Source organism: Mesoplodon mirus, assembly GCF_964341445.2.
Source record: "Mesoplodon mirus genome assembly, chromosome: 2".
In the NCBI taxonomy this organism is placed as follows: domain Eukaryota; kingdom Metazoa; phylum Chordata; class Mammalia; order Artiodactyla; family Ziphiidae; genus Mesoplodon; species Mesoplodon mirus.
In genome coordinates this window covers 159,096,519-159,120,050 of record NC_138977.1, presented here as the reverse complement: position 1 = coordinate 159,120,050, position 23,532 = coordinate 159,096,519, and the positions used below count along the sequence as shown (strand labels likewise).

Genomic DNA, 23,532 nt, shown 5'->3' with positions numbered 1-23,532 from the left:
AATAATGATGGTTACATGACATTACATATTTGCCTAAATACATTGAATGTACAACACCAAGAGTGAAGCCTAATGTAAACTATGGACTTTGGGTGATTATGATGAGTCAGTTAGGTTCATCAGTGGTAAAAAATGTACCACTCTGGTGGGAGATGTTGATAACAGGGAGGCTATGCAAGTGTGGGGGGCAGAGGATACATAGGAAATCTCTGTACCTTCCCTCAATTTTGCTGTTAACCAAAAATTGCTCTAAAAATAAAGTCTTAGAAAAAAATGTAAAGGTATCATGAGTAGTTTGAATAGTGTTTACTTTATTCTTTCATGTAACATATACAGAGCCAACATGTTTTCTATACCTTGGAAAAGCATTGTACTCCTTTGTGAGTTTGAATCAGCTTCCAACATTTTATCCTTGAACTTTGAAAGTGGTGAAATATCTGAGAGTTTTTTTTTTTCATATGAAGATTTTTGCCAGTTCTCTTCCTCTGGGACATCTTCATCATTTGTCACTATTATTTTCCTCATTCATGTTGATAAATTCACCTTCACTAATTTCCTCTGGCTGCATACTTAGAGTCTCTTGTAAAGTGACTGTCAACATTCCCTTATTCAGCTATTCTTCTTCATCTTCACCTATACTGGATTTGCATTTCACTTTCAGTGTTATCACTTTCTATTTCTTCCTCTTTGTTGGCAAGTCCTTCTCTTGATTAGCCATTTTTCTAAGGTGTCATTTGAGTTTATCATTGAAAGACAATGAGGCAATGCAACTATGTGCTTTGCTGTCTGTACATGAACTGACTAAGATAATCGGTGACCAATCAGTAACAGATTTTGAAAAATAGGAATATGATTGGTCACTGACTATGAAGTACATCTGTTATTTGTGGAGTGATTCATGAGAGCTTAAGAGCTAGAAGCTAATTTTTTACTTTATAATGTGACATGGTAAGAAAAACTTGAGCCATGCTGTTGAGGGGACTGGTGTTATATAAATAAATAATCTTGGTAACTGAAATTTGTTCAAAGCAAGGATTGCGTGTATTGAATTGTGCATGCATAGAATTGGTTATGTGTGTGTGTGTTCTTTGGCATATGTGTTCTATTTTTGAGCTACTAAAACTTAAAATGGTGTCCTTTTATATGTTTCTAAGGAGACCTTATTCAGTTTCATTCTTGTTCATTAAAGACAGTCTCATCAGTGGTTTTGTGACTGGTCAATGGGGATTGTCAGTAATTTCTTACATAGGAAAGCACTGTAATCTGTTATTTAAAAAATATTATCACACTAGTTTATTTGTGAAATACCACAGGCTTCAACATGAAATTTAGCTTATGTAAATCTTTGTTGAAGAGATATTGAAAATATTTTTATTTTAGGAGTAAAACATTTTAAGTTAATGAAAACATGATGTAAGTTTAAGAGTTTTGAATTTATTTTATACCATGTAGTTAACTTAATGGGGAAAACGGCCTTCATATATTTATTTAATTTGAAGGTATAAAAATCAATACATATGGCACTGTGACGTCTTTTAAATTCAGTAAGTTTATTCATCTAAGAATTCTGAATTGTGATTAATAGTACTTATTCAACATAAACACTCAATTTGTGAGTTTTTAATTTCTTCAAAATTGTTTCCTATCCTCATTTGAAAATCTCCTAATCTTTTTCTTTATAGATGATTCAGTTTAATATGATAATCACATATTAGGTTGCATAGGATATCTTAAATGTTTTGTTTTTATTTAAATAGTAACTACTCATAGCCCATTTATTAGGAGATATTTTCTATACTTCTATAAAATAAGGAACTTAAAAAATGCTTCTACATTTCTGTGTTTTTCTGCTCTAACACTATAAATGTGCTTTCCCCTGCTATGTGTTCCCAGTTACCATAGACTCTATATCTATTCTTTATTTACTCAGTTGAGACACAGGTCCTCATGGAACTTGTCCTCGTGGAACTTAGAATCCAGTAGGGCAGACATACAAAAAACAATAAACATTGCAGATGAGCTAATTATATAGTATTTTAGAAGGTGATACATGTGGTAAAGAAAAATTTAAAGCAATTTCAAATAGAGTAGTTAGGGTCCAGAAGTAGTACAGGTAATGAACAATGTGTCTGGAGTAAGAGTGTTTCACACAGAGTGTAAGATCCTGAGGTGGAAACACACTTAGTATATTGATGTAACAGAGGAATCCAGTGATGGTGGAGCAGAGCAGTGGAGTATAAGTAGTAGGAGATAAGGTTGGAGAGTAACAAAGAACCAGTTACTATAAATTCTTATAGACCATTATAGGAACTTTGATTTCTACCCTGAGAGAACTGAGGTGCCATTGGAGGATTTGTAGAGGGGATATATTATCTGACTCATTACAGAATCTCTCTGATTGGTGCATTGAGAACAAACCAAAGGGGAACAAAAGCAGGGATAGGGAAACCAGTTAGGTGAGAAATGATATTGACTTACACTAGGGAGGCAACAATAGGCATCTTAAGGAGTGATTAGATTCTACATATATTTTGAAAGTAAAAGTGATTAGATTTTCTGATTGATTGGACATAGAGTATGAAAGAAGAGGTGAGTGAGAATACTTCCAAGAGTTCTGACCTGAGGTTCAGATTTTTGACCTCAGAAGATTGTAGGAGGAGTAAATTTCAGAGGAAAATCAGGAAATCAGTTTGGAGCATGTAAATTCTGAGATGCTTATTAAACTTTCAGATGTTGAAGTTCAATAGATTATTGGATTTAGGACTCTGGTGGACTACAGCTGAGGGATTCAAGTGAAGATATTAATTACAGTTTCATTAGGATATGGGACATATTTGTCTTGTTTATTCCAGTGTGCCCCGTATCTATACAATGTTAATACTTGTAAGGTACTTAAGAAATAGCTACTGAGTGAATAACTACAAATATAGTGATTTGTGTGCTGGTAAATGTTTAACCACAAGCACTCTAAGGAAAAAAAAAAACACAGAAACAAAACAAAACTCATGACTTCTAGCATTTGCAAATTTCTGTGGTGTAAATACTCCTACCATGATTTCAAGCTACCAAAGTAACATCACTAAATGCAGAGTTGAGAAGAAATGTGCACAATTGATTCCCTCTAACAAGTATAAATCAGCTCCAGAACACAATTGAGCCCTTTGTTGCTTAGTGATAAAATCAGATACACATTTTCCTTACTTACAGGTATGCGTAAAAGAAAAATTTAAATAACCTTGATACTTGGGCAGATTTGAAGGTAAAAAAAATCATAGATGATAATACAAACTCAAAATAGGGGACTTCTTAAGCAAATATTTAAAAACTTTTGTCATATACCAGACTAAATAATAGAAATACTGAGCTAATTTATCCCTGTATCTTTAGGCAGTCTTCTAAATTACTCCACATAGGTATGATATTTTTACATAATTCCCGGGAAAAAGATTTCACAGTTTACAAAATAATCCATTGTAATGTTAGGTACTCTTTAGCCAGAGATGTCTTCATGATTTCTAAATTAGCCTAGAAAGTGTGTTTAAAATGTTGCCATAAAACATCTATCACTAAAAATCTATACAAAGTTTAATCAAGTTGTTCTCTCCTTGAGTCCAAACTCTTTAGCATGTATCTCAGAGTCATTATTAGGTTCTTAAACAGTATTTATTTATTTAATTAATATTTAAAATCTTTTATAGTGATAAAACATACCAAACATAAAATTTACCATTGTAACTATTTTTAAGTGTACAGTTCAGTGGTACATCCACATTATTGTGCAACCATCACCACCATCCATCTTCAGAACTTTAATTAATTAGCAATGTATTTTGTTTCATGTAAAAGAAGTACATTTTGTTGTAGATAATTAGAAAAGGAAAAGTATAAAGGGAAACAAAATTATCCAAAATCTCAGTATTCAGAGAAAATCAAATCTATATCTACCTTATTGCACATATAGAATTATATCAGACTGTTAAATCCATAGTCTAAAAATTCATTGTGTGTTAGAGATCCTGCTGAGTCTAAAGTCGGATTCAGACTCTGACTGTGTCTAATGAAGTGGTGGGGCTTCAAACCCCAGTTGTATATTTTGCACTATTTATCCAACGTACCAGTGAGCAAGCCTCAATAAGAATGGTGTATTCTCAAAGCAGTGAGGCATAGGGAAGTAGGGAAACAATTCCTCATCCTGGACTTATGGTTTAGAGCTGAGGCCTAGGGAGAGAGAGTTGCAAGTAGAAGATGAAGGAACACTGGTCTTGAAGAATTTGTTAATGGAGCAAAAATTAGGGACACGATAATTCCTCCAAATTCTATTTGGAACACAAATAGACATCACAAAAACTTCAGGCAGAGGGCAGTTTGTAATTTATGACTTCTGCAGAATTGGATGCAGTATGCCCAAAACAACTGGAGAAAGGCATGGCTTCTTCCAGAGACACTATTATGCTCTGTACCAAAGTGCTGACATTGCTGTTTCTTTCTTTCTCTCTCTCTTTCTGGCCAGGGTATGGTGAGGAGAATGGAAGTGCTAAGGAGGACTACTGATGAACTCTCATCAGACTTTCCTAGGGATTCTTTGAAATAATTGGAGACTAGCAAGAAATGGTTTATAAGCAAAGGTTATAAAAAGACTTAAAAAATTTGGATATGCATGTTAATGTTAGCACATTTATATACATGTGCCTAGAGACTTGAGAGAGCTGATGTTATATTCAAATGTAATTTTAAAATTTCTACATAGAATTTCATTTTTAGATGCCTCATCATTCATTTCTTTTTGTTGGGCTTTTTAGTTGTTTTCAGTTCTTTGAATTTTGATTTGAAAAATATCTTTGAACATGTCGGAAAATTGAACCCTGAAAGATTTTTGACAATATATACCCAAATGCTAGATTAAACCATATGAAATATTAATTGACATTTTAACCTATTAAAAACTGGCAATTACATATGGTTCAATCTAAAATCATGTGTTAAAATGCCATGTTTACTACAATTTAGCAATCTCTGCCGATTTTAATGGAAAAAAGTTATATCTCATCACTTTAATTTTTATTTGATTACTTTTATGATTCTTTTATTCAGGAATCTGGGTTGTGTGCTTACCATGTGCAAAACAGTATGACAGGCATAAGGATACAATAAAGACTAAGAACAGAGGGAGCTTGTCTTTATGATGTTTATAAGTTTATTAGAGGAAATTATTAATCAAGTATTCTTAATTTAATATATAAAAATGCTATGACTAACATGTGCTAAGAGAATCTACAAAGTGACATTTAATTTAAATTGGGAGGCTTATGGAACGTTTCCCTGTGAAATGAGATTCAAGCTGTTATCTAAATGAGGAGTACATTCAACTAATGAGGAATGGGCAGAAGGGAAGTTGAGACAGAAGGAAAACTGCGTTTAAAGGCTTTATGGCAAAAAGATAGCATCACACATTTAGGGACTTGAAAGAGGATCAGAGTGGCTAGAAGAAAGATAAGGAAGTTGAGGTATAGTATGAGTTGAAGTTGGACAGGTCAAGGAACCAGGCTATACAAGGTATTATTATCTGGATTAAGAATATTCTTCTTCTCATAACAGCAATGGGAAAACATTGTAGCATTAAGTAGGAGTGCAGAAACATCTTCTTATATATACTAAGGTGGATTAAGATTGGATGTGGGGAGACAAATTAGGAGGTGTTTTTATTAGTCCAGGAAAGATATGATAGTAGCTTGGACTAGGGAAGTGGGGGTAGAGTCAGAAAGAAGGTAATAGATTGGGAGCTATTTGAACAACTGAATGGATGCTTGTACTGTTTATTGAAATGGGGAACACTGGAAGAGGAAGAGGTTTGGAGGTAAGATAATGGGTTTGGAGGAGTTTGAGGAGCTTTTCAGACCCCAAGGGGAAACGTCACGTACACGAGCAGAGCTCAAAGATGGTTTAGAGGATTTTAGGCTGGTGATCCACTTACTTTTTGAGTTTTAAAGCATATGTATTTATTATTTCTATCTTATATGTACTTACTGTAATTTAAACAATTAAAGTAAAAATGTTATAGAGTAAGATAAACATCTATATCTTCATAACATATAATGTCCAAGATTTATAATTTGTTCAATAAATTTTAATAACCCTGTATGGTAAATTAAAAATGACATGATAATGTGGCACTATTTTAGTAATTAAAAATATCTTTATGCATGTACATAATGTAATATGTGAGATATACATATCACAAAAAATGAGGGGAGAGTTGAAGTGTGAATGTGAAGATCATAGATAGGCTATATTTGGGGTGTAGGACAATTACAGGTAAATTTAACTTTCTAATATTTCTATTATTAATTTTTTTCAGTGTGCATATAGGATCCTTATAATGCATGAGGGGAAAATAAGTTTAAATAAGAGACTGGTATAGAGGATGGATCAGGATCAGAGATTGGGGACTGGAATGAGAATGATTTGTAGAGCTTTTACCATATGTTACAACTTTGAATTATCTGAATCTCAAGCTATATCCAAAGTTCAGGTGGAAAAAATACTTTTGGAGGAAATACATTTTATCCTTTTTTTGTAGTTTTTTCAATGCAACAAACCAGACCATCTGGAAACTGTGCTCAGATAGAGGTTTTACCCTGAGAACATCATTCACTGAGCTCTGCTTTGGCATATGTCTTTGGCCTACTCAGAGGAATGGTAAGCAAACACCTATGGGAAATTTTCTTTTGCATTTATGACACTGTGGTTGAGGACACTGTCCTCTTAATTACCCATACAAAGAATTTCTTGAAACTCAAATATCAGAAATGCCTAAGCCCTTAAGGAATGTGTATATATTGTTTATATGGACAGTGTAAACAAATTTACTAATTGTATTTCCTTTTATGTTTGTTCACTAAGAAGCTCAGAGACATATTTAAAGCTTAACTTTCATAAATGATTGGGACTCTTTGACCTGAATGTCCATGTTATAACTTCACTCCCATCTTGTTTCTATTTTCTCCCTTTCTATTTTTTTCCAGTTTTAATTTTTCATTCATTTATATTTGTCTACTTTATTGTATGGATTGTTATGTGTCTTCTATAATTCAAAAGAAAACCAATTAGATAATAGAAAAAATGGAAACTGTTCATTCAAAAGTAAAAAATGAAGCTGTGGGTTTGAAAGAGATCACTTAGAAATAGAGAATAAAGTAAAGACAAAATCAGGTCCAGGATTTGGTATTGTGGAACCTATGCATTTAATTACTACATAGAGGCAGAGAATTAGAAATAATTCTAATTATTGAGAATTAATAATGCCATGGAAGAGAGGCTGAGGGGGTAGGAGATGATCAGGACAGTTGGAAGCCAAGAGGCAATAGCCACCTGTGAGGAATACTACTAAAAGGTCAAGGAAGTCGAGGCTTAAAATGCTCACTGGATTTCTCAATAAGGCTCTTTGGGTAGAGTGCTGGAAAAAGAGTTCAGATTTGAATGTCTTGAGAAGCAAATAACAGGTGAAAAATGGAGATATAAAATATAAGCAATCCATAATTTAATGTTTGTTAGACACTTTTATTTCTTCTTTTGTGAATTCTCTGTTTGTTACTTTTGTTCATTTTATATTAGAGATATATATTTTTATTAGTGTTTAAGAATATGTTATATATTCAGCATTTTTTATATACTGTGTCTGTTAAATATGATATAAACTCTTTTTTCTCCTGGTGTTAATGTAACATTGATATCAACTGGAGTTCTGCTAGTTATCTAAGAGACACTTCTGATTTCACCTTACTTTGTGATAATTTTATGTTTCATTCATTCAATTAATACACATTTATTGCTTTCATTATGTACTCAGGATTAATTTTATAAGAATTTTCACTTGAATTTGATAGTTTTAATTGAACTTTCACAGCACACTACAGCAGTAATTTTAGTGGCTGCAAATGGAATATTTTAAAATCCTTGAATAAGAACTACAAATTGTAAAAGGAGCTAAAGATTCATAAAAAATTTTCTAAAATTAATCTTTTCCAAAGCATAGTTTTAGTTACTATTTTGCAAAGAATGCAAATGTAAAGCAGTTTATCTTGGGCTAAGCTCATGCAGTTTATCATCTGGGCTAAATAATGAGTCAAGTCTTATTGTAATAAAGAATATAACTGTATGGGCAGTGGCTCTCCCTAAAGTAGAGAGGAATGAGGAGATTGGCTCAGGCATTAGAATTAAAGACTGATAAAGATGTTTTTTAAAAAAATTTATTTAAGTATTTATAACCATAATGTTTAAAACAATGGTAAAATTTACCACTATACATTTAGATAATTTGTTACCACATTCAGGCCTTATGATTTTTTAAGACTATATATTTTTATCTGTCCATAATAAGCTTCAAAAGAAATAGAGGTTCTATGAATACTTTGCATAACAGCTTTATGAGAAGCAAATTTTTTAAAGTATAGCATATAAGATAAATTTTTATCTATTTGGCTAAACACATAACTTACTTCAGTTAGATTAAATATTTATTTTACTAATTATTTATGTCAGGTGTCCCTGGGTTTGAAGAATATAAAGTATTTTTTGCTGTGTTTGTTAATGCTTTTGAATTATTAAGTAAAACATATTAAATTACTTCCTTAAGGTTTCCAGGTAAAAAACAGTGACTGTCACTTTAAAAATTCTTTAAATATTTTAATCAATACTGGACCCTATGCCCTGAAATTGTCACTTACAATACGTAAATAAGCCTTCCTAGAATTTCTAACTTAACTTAAAATATGTGCTTAGAAAATGGAAGAAAATATTTTCTATTTTCTAATATCCCTGTATGTCAAGTGGGATATGCCATAAATTTTTAAAAAGATAATATTTCTGTTATAAACTGTTCTATTAATTTTCTAACACCTGCATTCTCAATTAAAACATAGGTAATATATATGTAAGATCTGTCATATATACATGTAAGACATGTAGCATAAACAAGTGCTACATTCTAATTTAAACCTGTAGTCACCACAACTCCTTAGGAGCTATAAGAGAGTATAGAGGTTAAGAATAGTACAGGTCCTGTAGTGGACTGCGGTGGTTTGAAGCTCTGCTGAATAATCTTGGAAAAGCTGAGCACCTTTTACATAAATGTTATGTTTAAATGTTACATTTCAAAATGGTAAATTTGGGAAGGATGGTGGAGAGAAACAGCGACTCTTCATTGGCAAATAATTCCAGTGTGTGTGTGTGTATGTGTGTGTGTGTGGTGAAGTAGCCTTACAGGCAAAAAGAACTATGTAGAACTTAAAAGTGATTTCTTGGCCTATAAAAACATAGATTTGCAAGAATTTCTAACAAAGCAAAAGGACAGGATGTTTCAGGATAAGATCAGAACCTATGATAGTAGAGTTATCAATATTACATTAAAAATGTGGAATTAGAAAGCAAGCAATTCTCCCAGTGCAGAATGAGTGCAAAACACTTAAAGGAAAATAACGCCTTTACTCAACAAAATGTGTGACTGTTGGCTTGAGTTTCTCCATTTGTAAAATACAGGTGTTCATTAAGGAAGCATCTACAATACTTTCAAGTCTAAGATTTCTGAGGTCATAGGAGGTTGCAAGTATTTTGCTGCAGCTGAAGGAAAGCCATAAGTGCCTGAGTCAAAGCTGAAGTAGTTTTAAACCTCAGAAGATCTTTTTGATTTTAGGCAGGGAGACACAGTGAGTTCAGTACATTTTCCATTTAGGCTGGGAGGATACAACTCAGTTTACATTAAATGGGATTAGAAAACACACACAATTCAATAATCAAGTGTTAGTATCACAATCTAAATGATGTATTCCTTTATCAGTTAAGACCTAATTAGGGTTTATATAACTTTATGGCTATTTCAATAAAGCATTAATTATATAGGGAAAGATAATTTCTTGAGCATACACTGTTAACTATGGTCTGTATGGGGCAGGGAGTCCATGCAACCATACCCAAAGGCACCATAACTCACCTGAACTTTCTAGGATGGGTCAACCTTGCTAACTTGAATCAATAAAATTACTGCAGATACCACAGGAGTAGTATTTTCAGTTCATGTTTGATAAGACACCAATGCAGAAAGATTCTGTGGACTGGTAAACTATTGAGAATTCTAACTGTTATAGCTGTATACCCTTGGATTCTAAAAATTATCTCTATTTTTGTAATCCATTTTTGTCAGTTGCTCAAAGGAAACTATTTTTTTAAGTTTATTCTTTTTTAAAATTTTATTTATTTATTTTTGGCCACGTTGGATCTTCATTGCTGCCCGCGGGCTTTCTCTAGTTGCGGTGAGTGGGGCTACTCTTTGCTGTGGTGCGCGGGCTTCTTACTGTGGTGGCTTCTCTTGTTGCAGAGCACGGGCTCCAGGCGCACGGGCTTTAGTAGTTGTGGCTCGCAGGCTCAGCAGCTGTGGCTCAGGGGCTCTAGAGTACAGGTTCAGTAGATGTAGCACACGGGCTTTGTTGCTCCGTGGCATGTGGGATCTTCCCGGACCAGGGATCAAACACATGTCCCCTGCTTTGGCAGGTGGATTCTCAATCACTGCACCATCAGGGAAGTCCCAGGAAACTAATTTTTTAATTAACAGTTTAAAAAAGTTTTTCAGTATCTGAACTGAGTATGCTTCAGATTTCATTGCAAATTGTATGCTCCTAAATTTTGAATAGTTTTGGTAATTGAATAATGTTTTCTAGTAAAGAAATAGTAAAGAATAAGTAGTATTCATTGATTTCAAACCAGTGAGTGTGATGAAATAGCATTACATTATCAATGAAAATAACTCCAAGACCATTTCAGATTTTATATAAATATTGGCAGAAAGTGATTGGGAAAATGACCTTTTTTCCCCTCGCAGACTTGAAATACCAAATTCACAAACTAAATTTTCATCATATTTCATAATGTACCATTAATTTCAGTAACATTGTGAGAATTTTATAACCTGATATGCTAATGCCTCTCCTCCAGATCAGAACAAAGAAAAATAAATAAAACAAAAACAAAAAATAAAGATGCTCAAACCAGTTATTTGTAGTGAGGTGAATGGACCTAGAGTCTGGTATACATAGTGAAGTAAGTCATAAAGAGAAAAACAAATACCGTATGCTAACGCACGTATATGGAATCTATAAAAATGGTACTGATGAACCTAGTGGTAGGCCAGGAATAAAGATGCAGATGTTGAGAACGGACTTGACGACACAGCGGGGGAAGGGGAGACTGGGATGCAGTGAGAGAGTAGCATTGACATATATACACTACCAAATGTAAAATAGATAGCTAGTGGGAAGCAGCCTCATAGCACAGGGAGATCAGCTCTGTGCTTTGTGGTGACCTAGAGTCGTGGGATAGGGAGGGTCAGAGGGAGGCTCAAGAGGGAGGAGATATGGTGGTATATGCATACATACAGCTGATTCACTTCGTTGTACAGCAGAAACTAACACAACATTGTAAAGCAATGATACTCCAAAAAAGATGTATTTAAAAAAATGCTCAAACCAAAGAAACATTCCTTTCTATCTTGGTAGAGCAAGATTAGATGCAATTTCACTTGTTCTCCAACTTGGGGCTAATTTTATTTCTTTTTGTACTCACCTCTGTCCCTACAAAAATGAAGGAGTGAGATACTTGTGGAAAATCAGAGATAAAGGGGAAAGGAAGATTGGCAGTTTCAGAGGCTTTTAAAATGTGGTTTTATGCTTACTTATCCTAGTTAGTGGCAGCTAACCACTGCTCCTTCAATTTAACCCCCTGGGCGTGGCATTTGAAATTTGTTTCTAAAACTTTATGTCATCAAGACCTCTGTGCTCACTATTTCAAAATAGTAAACACAGAGGATGGACTTATGGGAAAAAAAGTAGTTTTTTCTTATTTTTTCTCATAATGGTGGCTTAATGTAGTAAGAATTAATATTAAGCCTCATTTTATTTTGAACAAGTTCGTTAATATAGAAAAAAAGTGTTTTCTTCTTTTCACAGATGAGGACATTGTTACTTGAAGTTAAAGTGACTTCAATCCCCTCCCCCCGGCCTCCATGCATCCCCCTTGCAAGCTGCCAATCACAAAATGAAGACTAAAATCAACTGGTGTGTTTCTTTTTTAGCATAATATTGAATTAAAATGTAACTATCAGTAACAGGTAGAGGTTTACCACTGTGTTAACACAGTATGCATAGTCCATAATGTTCAATATGAGAAAGAAAATACTCACAGAAATTTCATAAACTGGAACCTGAGGACAACTGTTGGAGGTCTCTCCAGCTTCTTAAAATTGCTTGAGAATCTCAGAATCCCCACTGTAGATGGGGGGACATTCTAAAAGATTATCTTCAACGGTTATAAAGTGGTGTGCCTCATTTCTTTTTTTTTTTTTTTTGCGGTACGCGGGCCTCTCACTGTTGTGGCCTCTCCCGTTGCGGAGCACAGGCTCTGGACACGCAGGCTCAGTGGCCATGGTTCACAGGCCCAGCTGCTCCGCAGCATGTGGGATCTTCCCAGACCGGGGGACAAACCCGTGTCCCCTGCATCGGCAGGTGGACTCTAAACCACTGCGCCACCAGGGAAGCCCGGTGTGCCTCATTTCTTAACCACTTATTCTTTGGGCTTTTTGTTGCCCATCATCTGAATGATTTGGATGCCATCTTCCAGACACAGGGTTTACCCATCTCATGGCCTTCACAGATTACTGGAAGTGAAATCTACCTGAAACACTGTGGAAACTGCTAGCTGACGGCAATCATTTGGAGGGAGCTTGTTGCCTCTGATGGATCCTCCATAACTGGGAGACCAAACCAGTGTTGGCCTTGGGGCAAGGATGGGGAAGGGGATGGGTGGTGATGAGGACCAGCAAACCAGAGGGAGGAGAAGGGTAACTTATCATTCATTTCTCTGACAGAATAATGACTGACAGAAGGAAGGCCCAAAAGTACATTTTACAGATAACATAATTTTTGTGGCAATTGCTTGAAGCCATCTGAGAAAATGTGCGAGTACTAAGCGTTTCTAGCTGAGTTTGTCCTACTTGGAATGACAGATTTTCCCCATTTCTCTCATTTACCTTCTTCAGTCCTTCTAGATGCCCTTAATGGGGATCAGGGGGATTAGGGTGGGAGTGGGGAGGCCATAGAAGCAGAAACCAGTTCAGCCATTAGAGGACTACCAATGGGTTAGTGACCTCCTTTCTTCAAGAACTTTTAACTGGTCCCTTTCCTTTTATCAAACCCATTTTGTCACCATTTCCTTTGTAACCTTATCCCACCGCCCAGCTCCTATCTCTCCCTCCCCCTCCTTCTCCGTCCCGGGTCTTCTCCTCACCTGTCCACTGCAATGGCCGTCATAGAGTAGATGCTGGCGAACACCGCTGTGATAGGAAAGAAGTTCTGGAAGCGACAGTAGTTGGCGCCGAAGTACCACTCGCTGTGAAGCGCATAGATGAAGTTGACCAAGGTGTTGAAGGCGGCCATGGAGGCGTCGGAGAAAGCCAAGTTCACGAGGAAGTAGTTGGTGACGGTCCGCATGCGCTTGTGGGCCAGGATGATCCAGATGACGATGAGATTCCCGAAGACCGCCACGGCCACTACCACGCCGTATGCTAGGGACCAGAGCACAATGCGCCAAGACGGCTGCACGAACTGGTTGGTGAGGTTGGCCCGGAACTGCGAAGGCGCCGTGGAGGCCGCGGGCAGTCCCAGCGTGGAGGAGGAAGCGGAAAGATTGCCGGCTTGGACTAGCAGTTGCAGCCACTCAGCCTCAGCCTCTCCCTCGGCTGCCCCAGCCTCGAGCGTGGCACTCGGGTTCCCGGCGTCCGCACCCGCTGTTCCCCCGTCCGTCCAGTTCGCGGCTACAGGGAGCGAGACCATAGCGATAGGTCGGCAACCCGGCTCCCCTCACTCATCCACTGCCCGCCCGGGCCGTCTCCCTGGAAGTTCTTCTCTGCTTCCCGGTAGCTTTGCTGCTCAGTGGACCTCAGCCCCGCCCGAAAGCGAGGTAGAAAGGTACCCACAGCCCTTGCTGGTTAAGGGATGCTTTGAACCTGCAGGTGATGGGGAGAAGGGAAGCACTTTCCCCGAGGAGTCTGCGAATCTAGCAGGCTGGAAGGATGAGACAGTCGGAAAAAGATATGCTAAGGGCTGTCGCCCGCGGAGAACTCCGGGGTCGCCCCTGCGCGAGTTCCCGGGCACCGGCCGGAGCGCTGAGGATCGGGGGCTGCTGCGAGCTTTATAGTTTGTTATAGTGCCCTGCTTCCGTGACGTTGTGCGGAACTGACGAGCCCCTTCTCGGGATAAGATTGCCCTCCTTTCCTCCACCCCCGCCCTTTGGGTTTCATTCATTCGCTACTCGGCGGGTTGATACACTGAAGGAAGAGCTGCCCTTTCTCATACGTAATTAAAATCATTACAAGATTGCTTTTCGTCTTTTAACTTCAAGATATTTTGCTGAGGTCCCTGCTTTCAGACATTTACTGTGGACTATTAGTTTCTAAACCAATTAAACCATTCACCCGTAAAGCAAAGGCACGGTCCCCGGAGATTTTTCAGCTAAGGCTAGAGCATGTGTGGGTGCAGCCTGCTGCGGACTGTGGGCACCGAGCGCTTTGTTAGGTGCCACTGGTTTTTGGAATTTCACTCAACTTTCTGCTTGTGTGTTTCTATTCGCCCTTCTCAGATCCCGCTTCTTTTCGTTCCCCCTTCCCAAATCCACCCATTTCCCCTCTTCCTCTAATCTCTATCTCCAGAAATCGGACCCCTCCTCTCCCCCAGGCAGAGAGAGACTATGGTTTTTCTTGGAGGATTCTGCTCAGGTTGGAATGCCATAAAACAATGAGGGTAAATCAGAAATTCCAAGATGTAGATTTTCTTGAAACACAAGGACAAGACTTGAATTTCTTCATTGCTCTGGGATGAAAGTATCCTGTAAGCAATCTAAATACATACACATGGCTATATGGTTTTGGACATTTGGAGCCTTAGTTTTCAGGGCCTGACCATGAGGACACACTGATGAGGATGCAAGAATAACCTTAATTTCCTGGGCAGACAGGCAGGCCTGACTTCTGAGCTTTGGGTGACAGCAGGTGAGCTGGAGTGTTCTGTGGAGTGCAAGCTGGAGCCTGTGCTTAGGTGGATCTCACAGACAATTTATCAAGATGTTCTGGGGCCAAGACTCTCTTTTATTAGTCTCTTGAGAGGCAGGTGAGAAGAGATTTAGGGTTACACGTATTTTAGTAATCCCCCCAAAACACTTGAACTCTTTGAGCTTTGATTTCCTCACTTGAAAATGAAGATTTTTTAAAAATCTAATTTTCAGGGTAATGATGGGGATGAGTAGTTTCAACAGCCGTTCGACAATACCAGGCAGGAGGGAGACCTCAATAAATGTTAGTGCCCTTCTCTCTTGTTACAATGTGCATTTCATCTAAACATTTTCAGGTAAGATGTATTGGAGAGCAAGTTTTATTTGCTTCAAGAGAAAGTAGCTTGTGATTTCTGAACACTGTATTCTTCAGTTTCCCAGTTAAGTACCTATTCTTTAAAAACCTGGATTATTGCATAAGTGGACTTAGGGTGATTGGTAATGAATAATATTTTCCTTCTTATAGTGTTTATGACAAAAAGGTAGTGTACAGAAGTAAGTTTGAGGCAACCTGATAATAATTCTGTGGACACAACCCTACTTCAAAATAAATGCATGCTGAAAATGATAATTATCAAGGTTATTAGTTGCTATTTCTTCCCAGAAAGACCTGCAAAAACATGTGATAAATCATAAGTTAACAGACTCCACACTTCCTGCTTATTAATTCTAAATTAAATCATTTTCTTTTGAAAGGCAAATTACTTCTTTCTGTTAATTCACCATGTTGGGGAATGACTTGAGTTAAAAGTGAAAGCCTCTTTCTTCCTTAATGAAATCAATGGATAATTGTTAAAAAAAATTCCTTTGTATGAAACACACCATTTATCAAGATTACAAAATGGGTCATGGTTTGGTAATTATGCATATTTTGATCAAATATTTACAGTTGTAAAATCAGTTGTGTGGAAATCTATTCAGTTTACACTGCTGTTTTACTTATCCATACAGAGCATTATAAGTTGTGATTTTATCCTTATTGGACTTACACATGAGTAGAAGATATGATAAAAATTGATTGGTGATAGAATTAGAAGAAGTTACAATGAAAGGCATTTAAAGAGTTGTTTTCTTTCAGAGGAAGAGAGGGATCCAGCTCATGGCTTTCCTTTTAGATCTGCCTTACATAGAGAGACTTTCCCTGTGTCCCAATAGAGTAGTTGTTGTTCATGCGTTGCTTCAGTCATTCCTTCAATGTGTATTGAGTGTACTTCCTTCCAAATCTGTACCAAATACTAGGGATGTAGCAATGAGACAACCAGGTACGAACCCTGTCCTCATGGAGCCTGTAGTCTAGTAGTGTTTTTGACATTAAAGCAAGTGTTGAGGGTAGTAAAATAGGAAGATGCAGAGAAAAATGGGAGTATGTAACTAAGTAGGAGGATGTGTGCCTACTGGATTCTGTTAACTTCATGTAAAACACTTCTTTGTGAGGATAAAATGAAGTGCCAAAAAGAAAGATAGACTTAGCAGAAACTTATGCCTTGAAAAATGGGAAGGTTTAGTAGATAACGGTTAAGGAGGAAGTTTCCCAACTAAGAGAATCTGGTGAATAATCTGGCCATAGTAGCTCCAGAATCTGAATCTTGCTCTTATCTGAGCCTACTTTTCTGTTTTCCTAATTCTTTCTCATCCTCTTTCACTTACCGTAAGAGCTCCAAAAGACTTAGCCTTGGACCACTGAGGAAAGGAGCAGGGAGGCTGAGAAAATGTTAACCCACTAGAAGGTAACTTAGAGAGAATTCTATACTCCCACATTTAAAACCTGGGAGTGTGTGTGAGTATGCACCTATGCAAGTGTATGAGGATCCTGGAAAATAAGCCAAGCATGGTATCCTAGGAGACATTAATAGGTTTTAGATAATAGTGTGTAAATCTTGGTTTGACTGAATAATTGTAATACAAATTACGATCATTTATGTGAGTACTTGCAGTTTATTCCTAATGACCAAGAAATGTTTGCTTATTTTATTATGCATAATAGATTACATTTCTTCCAAATATTATTTACTCTCCATATTTTTGCTTAGAATACATACTGGTGATGTGCCCCAGTAATTTGCTAACAATTTATATTAATAGGATGGATGCTGGTCATATATTATTTTTTCCTCTTTTACAACTCAAGGAAACAATATGGCATATTTCACGCTTGTATTTTTATTTTAACAGGCCTCCTAAAAATAAACATATCAGGGTAGAATTTCAGGTAGTGTTGCTGCCTAGTGAAAGAGTTATTTTCAGAAAGAAAAAGTCAAATTTCCAGATTTCTGTCTCTGACAATAATCTTCCGTGTGACAGTTCTCCCACACTTTTAGCTTCAGTATGTTCATTGTTTCCCACTATGTTGATATATTTTTTTCTTTTCACCAGTGTCAGATCCTGATAGTCCACTCTTTGCTGCTTGCTTTATTTTTTTCCTTTATTATTTCATCGTGCCTGCTTTGCAGTTACACTGGGTCATTTCCACCCTCTGAGTTATGGACTCCAATAATCAGGCTGCTGAGTATTGCTGACAATCAACAATCGATCATCTCCACTTAATTGTGTAGATAGCTACTTAGCAATTCTTGCTGTCTACCAGACCCTCTTTCCATGTGGGCCTGTGATCGGTTCTCAGCTATTCTGCAATTCTCTTTCTTCTCCATCTTCCTCTCTATGCTCAGCAAATTATGTTATTTACAGTTTATCTCATAAAAGTAAGACCACCAGCCAAGACCTTCACATTTCTGTGCATTTCATCCATCTTTAAGTCATTTATTATTGTCTCTGTGAAAGTGATTTATCTTCTTTCATCTGTACTACGTGTTCTTTCAACAATTCTTATCCTCTCTCTCTCTCTTGAACACCTCTTTTTTTTTTCTTTAGGATTGAGACATATCCAAGAATGTACACTAAATAGCCCTTTCCTGACCACATTCCATTTTAGTTACCACTTTTCTCTCTCTTCTTTTATTTCTAGATGAGATTTTAAACAAAATAGCTAAATTTAATATTTCCACTTCCTCACACAATATCTTTAAGTAATAAAATTCTTAATGCTCTTTTGTCAGTGCTCTGTCCTATCAATTACCTGCATGTTAAACAGATTTCCACTTTCCATTCTTAACTTTCTTGACCTCTCTGTAACATTAGCATTTGACATTTGCATTAGTTTCCTAGGGCTGTCATAACACATTACCACAAACTGAACGGCTTAAAACAGAATTTATTCTCTCACAGTTTGGGAGGTTGGAAATCTGAAATCAGGATGTAAGCAAGGCTGTTTTTTTTCTGGAAGCTCTGAGAGAGAACCTGTTCCATGTCTCTCTTCTAGTATCTGCTGTTTGCTATCAATCTTCAGTGTTCCTGTGTTTGTAGGTACATTACTCCAATCTCTGCTTGTCATCACATGATATTCTTCTTGTGTATCTTTACATCACCTCCCTGTGTGTTTTTATGTGTCCAAATTACCGTTTTCTTATAAAGACATCAGTCATTGGATTAAGGCCAACCACAAACCAGTATACCTCATCTTAACTTGCTTACATCTGCAAAGACCCTATTTCCAAATTATGTCTTTACCTATATAAAAGATGTTCACTTTATCCCAACACGCTCCAAAGTTTTATGTATTCCAATGTCAACTATAAGTCCAAAATCTTATTTAAATATGAACTCAAAAGGCCCCGAATCTTATCATCTAAATCAGGTATGCGTTAAAACTCTGGGTATAGTCTGTCCTGTGGCAAAATTCCTCTCCATCTGTGGATCTTTGAAACTAGAAAGCAAGTTATCTATTTCCAAAATACAATCATGGGACAGGCATGGAATAAGCATTCCCATTTGAAAAGGGAGATAATGGACGGAATAAAAGAATCACAGGTTTAAAGCAAGTTCACAATCGAGCAAGACAAAATCCATTAGATGTAAGGCATGAGAATTATCTTCTGTGGCTTGATGCTCTGTACTCTGGGTCTGTGGAGGGTCCATCAGTCCCTGCCTCTGGGGCCACCAAGGCCCTATTGGTTCCTGCCTCTGGGCTCTTGGTGGTGGTCCTGCCATCTTAGCTTGAGGTGGTCCCATCCTGTTGGCCCAAGGAGGTGGTAACCCTATTCTCTAGAACTGAGGAGGTGACATCCCTGCTGGCCTCTCAGCCACTTTTGGAGTTGTTCTTCCCTTTTCCTGAAAGGCAACATACATTTACAGCCTAGTATCTCTAGTAATCCATTTCCTTTTTCCTACCTACAGAATTCCAGAAGTCCAACAGCCCTTCTTCATTTCATCCTGTCTCTGTCTGCTTCAGTCCAGGATAGCAGTGTTTCTGCTAAGATGGTTGTTTGGATCCATCACATGCCTAATCTTTCCAGCAAAAGTTTGTCCAGCCACACTCTTGGTGTTTTCTTCAGAGCACAGTATTCTCATCTTTTGCCATATGGACAGGCTGAGAATTTTACAAACTTTCCCAAGTTTTCTAGTTCCTTTTTGCTTAGCATGCCTTCCTCAAGTTATCACTTTCCTCTTGCACTTTATTACAAGCAGCAACTAGAAACCAAGCCTGACCTTCCATGCTTTGCTTAGAAATCTCCTCAGCTAAATATCCAAGTTCATCAGTTACAAGTTCTACTTTCCAAAAGCAAAACACCATTCAACCAAGTTTATAACAAAGATAACATTTCTTCCAGTTTCCAATAACCTATTTCTTATTTTCTTCTGAGATCTCACCAGAATCCCCTTTAACAACTTTATTTCTAACAGTCTCCTCAAGGCAATTTAGGTTTTTACTACCTTACTTTCTTCTGAGGTCTCACCAGAATCCTCTTTTACAACCATATTTCTAATAGTCTCTTAAAGGCAATTTAGGTTTTTACTGCTGTGTACCTCAAAATTCTTCCAGCCTCTATCTACTACCCAATTTCAAAGTCAATTTCACATTTTTTAGTAGTTTTTACAGCCTCACCCCACTTCCTCACAATGTAACCCACAGTATTATTAATTTCTTCATTCTTAACTTTCTCTCCCTCTACAACACCGTGGAACAACTGTCTGCTGCTTTCTCCTTCCTCCCTACATCCAAACAATGTATTTTAAGGCTTCACTTACTCTGCCTACCATTTATTCTTAGTGTTTTCAAAGATTACTTTCTTGATCCTTTGCCTTTATTACTCTATATACTCTCCCTGAGATATCTACTGTATGCAAATGCAAATCTTTGCTACCATTAGTCTTGATGTCTACCAGATCTACTTCTCCATGCTCATATACTCAGCTACCTACTGGACATTTCCCTTCAGCTGTTCTACAGTCACTTCAGACTCTACAGTACCCAAATTGAACTCACCTTCAAGGTCTTAAACCTGTTCTTTCCATTTTTTCCCCATGTTGATAAGGAAATAAATCTGGCTGAATTTAATTCTCCAAACTAGAAACTGGGGAATTATTCTAGATTTTTTTTTGCATCTGTCTTTCTCTCCTTATTCCACAAATCCAATCTCTTACCAACTCCAGTAGAATAGATTCAGCATTCTTAGAAGTTCTTACACCCACAGAAGAAGTAATAGTTATTTAAAGTAGGAAAGTGTCCGCTGGTGGATTCCTACTTTCAGCCTCTATTACTTCATCTGTGGGTTCTGTGACAGGCTCATAATGGATCACTCTTATGAATGGATCACTGCTGATTTTAGTCAGTACTGCTCCTGTCAACTATTCTTTACAATGGCTTAGAGAGATCTTTCTAAACATAAATTAGATCAATCAATTCCCTGCCAAAAATCTTTCAGTGCAAAGCAAAAAGGCCCTTTATTATTAGGTCCCTGTTTGCTTTTTTAACTTCATCTTTTACTTCTCCCTTGCATTGTTCTTCTTTTTAACTATCTAAAACTACTGGCAATTCTTCCAACATATCTTATTCTTTTATACATCATGTTTTCACAGTTTTTGTCCCTCTTCCTAGAATATCTTTTCCCTTCCTATAATTTATCACATGTTTTTTAGATTTCATTTTGATTATTTCCTTTTTCTTGGAGAAGCTTCTTATGATGGGGCAGTCTATAATAGTACCCTGTTTCGGTCATTAGGTTGGCTCTTTTCACAACATCCTGTAATTATTGATTTACCTTTATGTCTTCCCAATTAAACTACAAGATATTTAAGAGCCAAGTATGAACTTTATTCAGATGGCTAGCTTAGAATCTATAACAAGTATATGTTATTGGAATTACTAAATACTTAAAGACCAGCTCTTCTTTCTATATATTATATTAAGTTAACAACCCTAAATTGAATTATTTATGAGCACATTTGATTTATAAAAATATAAATTACCTTTCCAAAATAAAGTTTATTTTATTGGGTTTTTTATTTATAGGTGAAATTTATGTTGTATTGAAAATGGTAATTTTAGAAGCTAGTCCATGTTTTCAATGATGTTAGGAAGAAGTAATTCTGTTTTATGTAGGAAAATACACTGGTACATTTTACTTAAGAAATGATGCACTGGTCTTTTTCCCCCTTATCCCAGAGACTTTGAGGTTAATACTATCTACCATTATCACTAGATTCACAGAAGATCATATTAGATTTTATTTTGATAGTAAGTTCATAATTGTCTCAAGATACTTACATATTCTTGTGCACTTAATAGAATGGCATAATTTTATGAATTCATTTGATTTACACACATACGCACACAGAGTATTTGAATCCCACATTCATTCCTTGTAACAAAATATCATATTAAATATTCACAAAACTTCAGTTTTTGTTCCCCTTTTATATAAAATATATATTGAAAATGAGGATTTTCTTCTATTTCTGGGTAACCTCACTAGAAATATTTCTCTCACACCCTCTAATTGCATATTAGTAGAAAGAAAAAACATGTCATCATACAGAGGACTATGTTAATTTTATATCATAATTAACTTTCCTTGAAAACGTACAATTTTCACAAAACAGAACCTTATATTAACTTTCTTGTTTTACTCATTTTTCTCATTTTGTATCATGATTCAGTTACATAACTCTTATTTCTCTGGTATAATTTTCTTTTTTTTCTTTTCTTTTCTTTTCTCCCTTCCTTCCTTCCTCCCTCCTTCCCTCCCTCCTTCTCTCTCTCTCCCTCTTTCTTTTTTCTTTCTTTTTCTTTCTAACAGGATACAACAAATGCTCATAAGTTTGGATATTTACAAACATCTTTTTTTATAGGCTTTATCTGGAAAGATGATGTTTTTTTCCTGGGTTTATAAAAGACTTGAAACCTCCAGTGGTGTGGCAAGAAGCTACTCAGCATTCACTCAGTCAGAAAATATTTATTGAGCTTCTATTGTATGCTAGGTGCTGTTTTAGGCATAGAAATTGTACAGGACTTATGCTTTGATGCAGCTTGACTGTAGAGTTTTTCTAAATGTACTGTACCTTTTTCTTGGGGACAGATACTATGAAAATATATTACCTTTTAAAGATTGATTTTACATTTAATTTAATTAAAATAACTTATTTATGGAGCATTTATTCTGCAAGGCACTGTAGTGACATAGATATTACTTCATCCTTAAATACTACTAAAGTACAGGAGGTACCTACTTTACAGATGAGAAAACAGAGACTTCAAGAGGTTAATTTGTGCAAGACCACAGAGATGGTAAGTAGAGGGAGAAACTTCACAGTATCCAGAAATTAACTCACTCACAATGTTTGAACAAATTCAACGTTGAAGGTTTTAACATTTATTTAAGGTTTTATTTAAGAAGAGTTTTAAATTAGAGAGTGACAACTCATCTGCTGTATATAGTTATTACAAACCAAGCACTTGGTGGGAAGCAATAAGTAAAAAAACCATGAATCCCTCTCCCCTTCAAATTACCAAGTGCTCTTAATAGCCCTCAAAGCTGGTGTATAAATTATTAAGGAAATAGAATTTGGTATGATATAAAGCAATATATATCAGGAATCTTAATAATAATCTCACTCTTTGAGTTCAATAATTTCACTCCTAGTGATTTTGATGTAAGGAAGTAATCAGAAATTCAGACAAAATTACACAAGGATGTATATTAGAGCTATATTCACAAGGTCAAAAATGTAAAAGGCATACATGTAAAATAATTTTAACATGTCCAAAAAATGAACCCTGGTTTTCAAAGAGGGGCTTTTATCCTGTCATTTAAGAGCATGTTTTAAATATTCCAAAATTAGAGATGATGGTTACACAACTTTGTGAATGTACTAAATACCACTGAACTGTACACTTTAAAATGATTAAAATGGTGGATTTTATGTTTTGTAAATTTTGCCTAAAATTTTAAAACATAAAATTTTATGTTATGTGAATTTTACTTAAAACAGGAAACTCTTCCTAAAAAAAGCTAGAGTCAGAAAAATTCATTATCTCAAAACCAAAATTTA

General features: G+C 36.3%; 1 protein-coding gene across 1 annotated transcript in view; it reads right to left on the bottom strand.

Annotated features, from left to right (window-relative positions):
* TACR3 (tachykinin receptor 3) overlaps positions 1 to 13,874 on the bottom strand; it is a gene marked incomplete at its 5' end in the record, with an annotated part of 68,301 nt that extends 54,427 nt beyond the window's left edge. Inside the window, one exon of the mRNA XM_082610915.1 lies at positions 13,330 to 13,874. Coding sequence (XP_082467041.1) covers positions 13,330 to 13,874 — 545 coding nt within the window. The remainder of the gene's footprint in view (positions 1 to 13,329) is intronic.
* Between the last annotated feature and the right edge of the window lie 9,658 nt (positions 13,875 to 23,532).